We start from the raw sequence: 7,648 nt of genomic DNA on the forward strand, positions 1-7,648 counted from the left end.
CTAAACACACCCACATTAGCCCAGCCCTTGTGATCGGGTGTCGCCGCGCGGCAGCGGTTTATATAGCCACCCGCAACCGGACAGTTACAAGTCGGTTGTATAGTTCCAACTGTAAATTAATTTTCTTTTGTAAAGCAATTGCTCTTTCACGTAAAAAGGATTTTGGAAAAAAAATCACATCGGGATTTCTGAACAATTTCAACAGCATCTGAATATTGAGAAACTAGAAGAGATTGTACACACAGATGAGTAGATTACTGATTCTGATGCATTCATGAACTAACTAGGCGAGCGCTAAGTTCACGGGCCGGAGATAAGCGGACTCGAACCGCTGGTACATATACAAATTTCCCTTGACATTAGGTGCGTTTTATCATCGTGCTGCATCTAAGCATCTTTGAGCAGCAGGTAAGCGTTGGTCTGATCTTCTTACGTTCGTCTGCCTGCAGCTCCAATATCGCTAGAGCACACAGGTCACAGGTCAAATTTTCTGAACAAATATCTAGTATGTTTTTTTATTACACTTTTTGGCACTTGCGCATTTGAATGCACGTCCCCTTCTTACGTCAGGTCAGGTTGCACTCCGGTTCATGTCTTCCCTGGTCAGCAGTTGTAAAGAAACATACTCTGCACATTTGGAACCATTTTGAAGTATAAAATTTCATGGTTCGTCAGTGTACCTTTCATGTGTTTCCGAGAGAAGTGAATTTGTATCCCTGCAATGTGATCTTGACATCATTTTTTCCCATTTGCAGCTAGCAGCAGCACACTCTGCTTCCTCCTAACACAAGTACTACTTAACCTAACCTCGCAAAAAAAAACTATCCTAATTATTCACCTTGAACCTTGTCGACGCGTTCATCTGCATACATTTTCTGAAATGGATGGTGGGATGTGCACTCTGCTCATCCACGGCTCCGTTTCCTCGCGGATCAGGATTTGCTTGGCCCCAACCTGGGTGGAGATCTCACAGGAACTGAATGAACCGGACTTTCTTCTCCGCAGCACCACGCGCCTCGCCTCGAGGGGCCGCGTCGGACGCGCCGGGGCCTGGCTCGCCCTTCGCGATCTCCGTCTCCGATTTGGACTCAGAGACTTTCAGCGTGACGGCCAGGTGGGTGCCGCAGTGAGGGCACTGTATCTCGGCCGCGGGAGGAGCGCGGGCGCCAGGGGATGCTCTCCTGGGCGCCGCCGCCGCGCCGGAGCCCTCGTCGTCCGGGGCCTTCCTCTTGCGCGCAGGCGACGCCGCCGACGCCTCGGCGGAGTACTCGTCGCCCGCCGCCTTCTCCTCGCGTCCGGGGGGCGCCGCCACCGTCGCCTCGCTGGACTCCGGCTCGTCCGATTTCTTCGTGGGCCCAGGCGCGTCGGAGCTGTCGTCGTCGTCGACGTCGTCCGCTGTCGCGGCGCTAGATTCGCCGTCGCCGTCGGCGGCCTCCTCCTCCTTGAGGGCGGGGGCGGGGACCCCGCCGCTGGGCTCGGGGTTGCGCGGGCTGCGGTACACCTTGCACAGGACGATGTTCCCCAGGGCGTTCTCCTCCTCCGCCCGCGCCCCCTGCCCGGCGTCGTCCTTGAGGATGCGGAGCTCCATCATGAGCCACCCCGTGCGGACCCGCGAGCCGCCTTCCTTGTTGACGAAGGAGAAGCTCTGGCGGTACCCAATCTGGCGCTTCCCGTGGATGGCCGTGTAGACGGGCTTGGATTTGGCCTCGTTGTGCCAGCACCCCTCCCCCGTGGCCACGGTGCGCGCCTTCCGCTTCCCGCGGACGCTCTTGTGGCGCAGCGGGGTGAAGAAGTACCAGGCCCGCTCGCCGTCCTGGGCGACCGCCGGCGCGAACTGCCGGGTGAGGTCGGCGGGGTCGGCGGCGTAGACGTCGCCCACGTGGATGAAGGCGGCGGCCTCGCCGGTCTCGAGGAAGGGGCGGAGGTAAGAGTTGACGAGCTCCAGATCGGTGGGGTGGGATTGGAAGGCCGCGCACGGCGGCTTGCTGGCCGCCGACGGGGTGCGGACCATGGCGGTGGCGGCGGGTCGAGGGAGAATCGGAGACGGGGAGGGAGGGAGGGAGGGAGGGGGAGGAATCCGAGTTGGAATGGGAACCGGTTGAGAGGCCATCGGGCATCATTTCATACGGCCATCGTTTCACGCGTTCCCTTTCCCAAATCCCCTGTTCGAGTCGGACTCCGACTTCGACTCGAACACGGGGACGGCGTACGAGACACGGAAGAAGGGCGGTTGCGGATGGGAATCGGACTCGGAGTCCGTCTCCAGGCTGGGGGAGGAGGCAAAGCCGCATTTGCCCCTGGCTTTAATGGGCTAGAGCGGCCTGCTCTAGAGGATTCTTTCTTCACTGGGCTTCTTGGCCTGTTTTCTTCTCCCAGGCCCATCTACTACAGTCTTCACGTTGGTCTCGCAGCACCAGGGATAATTCACGATTTGGTAGTTCCATGCTCTGACAAAAACCTTTGCGAATTTTCAACCCTTGCGAAACGGGCAGTATCTGGGATCCATCTGCCAAATCCAAAATTGCAATATAAAGTATACAACTTCCAATGGGATCATTCATAGAACGCAAAGTCTATTAGACGACCCGTCGCGCCAACGACAGATCGCGCGACCCCTATGGCCCAGCAGGCCAACGTGGGCCAACATAACCCCACACCCACGCCCACGCTCACGCTCCACCCCAAAACACATTCCCGAGCGCTGCCCCCGTAACAACCCGTACAGCACCGCAGGGGATTTCTCGCTCGCCGGCGAGGAGCAGCGCCAGAGGAGCGTTTGCGGCGACCAGCGATAGAGGAGAGGTTACGGCGACCAGAGGGGGCGGCACGCCCCGTCCTCTACGGTTCAATGTGAGTCCTCTCCCCTCGCGACCCTCGCCTCCATACCATGCTAGATTTGGGCTGCTGCGGCGCGGTGCGCGACGGCGATGTGTCCGGCGACGGGGGTGGTGGGAGGGGCGGTGTGCGCGACGCGTGCGTGCTCTAGCAGTGGGGTGTCGGGGTTTGGGGGTGGGGTGCCACCCTCGCACCTTGGATTCTGGGGGTAAGTGGATGGTCGATGGTCGATGCGTGTCCGGCGACAGGGCGGCAGAAGAGGGTGCAGTGTGAGCTAGGAGAACGACGTGCGTGGGAGGGTGCTCGAGTGGTGGTGTTTGGGGTGTGGGGTTTGGGGGAAGGGTGGATGTTCTACTGGTCATGAGAGCAATTTTTTCATTCCATGAAATTGCTCGTATGAAGTTACATTCATGTAGTAGTGACTTCATTTCCGGCTATCATTTTTTCAAAACAATGCACTAGCGAACAACATCCTATGAAATTGTTACAAGTTGTGTTTATCTTTTTGCATGCAAATAGTGTCAAGTTACATAACGCTGCAGCGTCAAGTTACAGAGGCATGATATAGTGTCACATTTTAGGTCAAGGTCACTTCAAGGACTCAAGGCTACTATATAAAGTGTCAACAGAGATAGATATTTTTGTTATCCACCGTTTTTCCTGCCACAACAAGTTTTATATTATATAGTGACATGTTTTTACTATTTTTTTCTATGTTTGTTCAGCATGGCTAGGAAACAGAAAATTGAAACTGTGGAACATCCCTGCAAAGCTAATTCACTGCCATCATTGCAACATATATTTGCCTGCAATCTATAATCATTCTACTTGACATGAATTTTACTTTACATTCTTAATGCTGGGAGCTGCGTGATTCTCCTATGTGGATTTGTTGTTCTAGAATATGTCTGGCTGCCAGAATAGTACTCTCCATATGCGTGCTTTTCTTATATGGCCACTGATACTTCTTTTTAAAAAATTTACTGCTGCAATGTGAGTCATGTAAATTATTGGTTTGGCTAGATGCATGTACAGGATTCTGAATTTCTTCATTCTTTGTTAGATTTGGTGAGTATCTTTCCAGGGGAGTCACTGTGATTGATAGGATAATTTGGAGATCATTTTTGTGAGACTTGGAGTAACTTGATTATTGCTTACCTACATGTTTTCAGGTGTTGTGGAATACACGGCGTAGTGTTGATACTAGCATGGTCGTCCTGGATGAGGGTATTGGCGAGCTTTTGGATTTCTGTGGATATATATGTAATTTTATGTCACGTTGAGTTTATATGTCAAGCTACGTATATTTTGAATGTCAATGTCAGCACCCTGTCAATGTATGTTGAATCTACATATCAACCTTTCGGATTTCTCTGACTGACAACTCAACATGTTGCTATTAAGTTTCACACAAGTTTCCATTAAGTAGGGACATAAGTTTTAACACAAGTTTCCATTAACTAAGCACATAAGTTGTCCTTATACCTCCATTCATTTTTCCAATTGTGCTCACAACATATTATTTTCAGCGTCATTTTTATTTATACAACATGTTTCAAATTTGGTGCCGGCAGGAGCAAACTTGGTTGAGTTAGGGCCTTATCAACTTAAATTCAGGTGTCAATCCATATTTTTAGCTTAAAATAAACCTGGGTGTCAACCCACCTATACTATGACTGTCAACCTATATATACTCTGAATATTAAATTATGTTTATAGCTATATTAACATGTTATATAAATTTAGGTCAAGCAATGTCAAGCTATGTAGTCCAATTGTATCATATTTATAACCTATACGGGATGTAGTAATGCTTTGAAACTTTCACTATCAACTTGGTTACATACGCACTAGTATCATGTTCTATGCATATTCTAAGTATCAACCTATATATACTATGACTGTCGATATACACTCCGAATACCAAAGTACATTTTCTCTGATTATCAACCAATATGTACTGTATGTATCAATCTGTTTTTTATATGTCAACAAATAAATATATAAGTTGATATGTAGTTTATATGTAAGTTGATAGTATCAATAAATGTAAATTGATAGAACCACTACAAGTTGTAACAGTATAAAACTTATCACACATTCTATACATAATTAGATTAACAAAATCTCTGTATAAATTAAAGGTACTAGTAGTCATACAAGTTAACACTATACAATATATATGAGTTGCCCCGAGATCACAGTGTTCCATTGTCAAGATATTTATGTTCTAGGGTAGATGGCAATGCTCTGGTAGCGCAGGTAGATGCCATGCTCAGCCATTGTGACCGTGACACACTACGGGTTTCGTTAGCTAGCTAGCTTGCCTCCGGTCCATCTCCATGGAGGCTGCGCCTGCGGCGGGGGTCATTGAGCGGGAGCGCCTCACGGCCGAGATGGCCTTCCGAGGCTCAGCTGGAGGACGACCGAGGTAGCATGTCGTCTTCACTCGATGCTCCCGGACCTCGCGTACATCAAGCTCAGGATCCGCCACGGCGGCAGCCCCACGATGGTGCTTACCGACATGTTTCTTTTGTTGACAACCGATATATGTTTCTGTTGTCAACCTATAAAAAATGTTTATGTTTGACAACCTATATAATTGAGTATCAACCCATGAAATATAGAACTGTCAATTTATGTTACCCAATTTGTACATATGTTGCTACTGCATATTCAACATAGATTGTTAGTCTATAAAACAGCTTCAAAACATATCAAATATGGATCTAGTTTTATAGATCTCATGGAAAGAAACACAACGGCACAAATAGATTTGAAAACGGATGCTTGATCAGAGAGTTATGCCTATTTAAATAAAGGAAAAAAATCCATTTTTGACCATCCAACTATTGTCCGAGTTTGGTTTTGGCCATTAAACTCAAAAACCGGGTATCTTCGACCATCCAACTATCAAAACCGTTCACTTTTGGCCATCCAGCGGTTTTGCAGGGCGGTTTCACTAACGTGGACGCCATGTGGAGGTGGGCCCACTTGTCAGCCATCCTCTCTCCTCTTTCTCTTTCTTTTCTCCCCCTCTCTCTCTCCTTTCTCCTGGTCCCTCTGCTCGGCAGCCCCCTGCTGCCTGCTGCCGTCGCCGCCGCCCCCTGCTCGAGCAGTGCCGCCGCCCCCTGCTGCTTGTGCTGCCTGCTACTGCCGCCGCCCCTTGTTGCAGCAGGCGCCGCCGCCACGTACTGCAGCCGGCGCCACCTGCTACAGCCGTAGCCGGCGCCCCTTGCGGGCCCACCCTGCTACAGCAACGGTGCTGGTGAGGAAGGAGGGAGCGGCGGTGGCGGCCGCCGGGGCAGGGGACGAAGGAGGGAGCGGCGGGGGCGGCCGCCGGGGTAGGGGAGGAAGGAGGGAGGGGCGCTGGGGGCCGCCGCCCGCGGGGGCAGGGGGTGCGGCGGCGGTGGGGAGGAAGGAGGGAGCGGCGCTGGGGGCCGCCGGGGCAGGGGTGCGGCGGCGGTGGGGAGGAAGGAGGCAGCGGCGGGAGGGGGCCGCCGGGGCAGGGGAGCTGCGGCGGTGGTGCCCAGGGGAGGTGCGGCGGGTGCGAGGACGAGCACCGCTGCTGGCTCGCCTACACGCCGCCGTGGACCACGCCTGCGACCCAGCCTCAGCCGCCGTGCTGGCTCCGCGGAGTCCCCGCTGCCCGATTCGCGCAGCCCTTGCACCGGCTGCTGCTCAAGCCTGCCGCCGCCCCTGCTCCGGCCGCCGCCGCCCAGCTCCCTACCACCCCTGCTACGGCTCACCGCTGTCCAGCTCTGTGCTGCCCCTGCACGGCTCGCCGTGGCCTAGCCACTGCCTGCTGCTCCCTCGCCCTCACGCCTCACCGTGCACGGCCGCGGCTTCCTGGCGGCGGCGCTCACGCCGGTTGCCCGGCGTCAGGCTGCCGCGCGGCACCACAACAGCCTCGACGCCGGCTCACCGGCCGTCCTCCCGCCGGTCCCTGCTCCGCCCGCCGCCGGCCGTCTGAAGGGAGGAGAGAGATGAGAGAGGAGAGAAAGAGGGAGACAGAGAAAAGAGAGAGAGAGTGGGGGTAGCACTGACAAGTGGGCCCCCACCTCCACGTGGTGTCCATGTCAGCAAAACCGCCCTGCAAAACCGCCGGATGGCCAAAAGTGAACGGTTTTGATAGTTGGATGGTCGAAGATACCCGGTTTTTGAGTTCAATGGCCAAAATCAAACTCGGGCAATAGTTGGATGGTCAAAAAAAGACTTTTTCCTTAAATAAAATATGCACATCTTTAATAAAATATGCACATCTTTTAGTGTGGAGGTCAGATTGTGACGGGGCTCCGAAAGCGACTTTTCTTCACGTGTTTGCAGGATTGGGGCAGATCCGCGGATGGGTGGAACCGTGGAGGAAGGGAGGCACAGGTGGGTTGTAGATTTGTCGATCCCGACGGTCCTCGGGACGGGTTGCGCGCTCGCGTAATGCGCGATGGGTCGCGCCTTAACGCGGTCCTTCATAGAATTATTTGTAACAAAATTGTTAAGAATGAGGAGGATGCCCGAACGTGTTGTATTGCTTAAAATGTACAGTATAGTGGAGGATACCTAGGGAAAAATAGTCCCATTAGAAAATTATATATGATTACTATTTTGACCAAATACGCAAGATAGTTGTGGATATTATTAGTGATTAGTTGACAACATAATCATGCATATCACCGGGAAATGTGCATGTTTGCCATGTATTCTCAGTGTAGATCTTGAATTCCAAGCTCAATGGACAACTCATGGAATACAGGACACCAATTCCATAATCTTCACGCACACCAATTCCATTCCATCCGGAGTGTACAATTCCAAA

At 52.1% G+C, this 7,648-nt stretch overlaps 1 protein-coding gene across 1 annotated transcript; it reads right to left on the bottom strand.

Annotated features, from left to right (window-relative positions):
- Window positions 1–644: 644 nt before the first annotated feature.
- Window positions 645–2,151, bottom strand: LOC120675237 (NAC domain-containing protein 22-like). Its single transcript, XM_039956350.1, has one exon. It carries the CDS (start codon window positions 2,108–2,110, stop codon window positions 968–970), a length of 1,143 nt encoding a protein of 380 aa, XP_039812284.1. The 5' UTR covers window positions 2,111–2,151; the 3' UTR covers window positions 645–967.
- Between the last annotated feature and the right edge of the window lie 5,497 nt (window positions 2,152–7,648).

The sequence above is a fragment of the Panicum virgatum genome, chromosome 5N, assembly GCF_016808335.1.
Source record: "Panicum virgatum strain AP13 chromosome 5N, P.virgatum_v5, whole genome shotgun sequence".
Taxonomy (NCBI): domain Eukaryota; kingdom Viridiplantae; phylum Streptophyta; class Magnoliopsida; order Poales; family Poaceae; genus Panicum; species Panicum virgatum.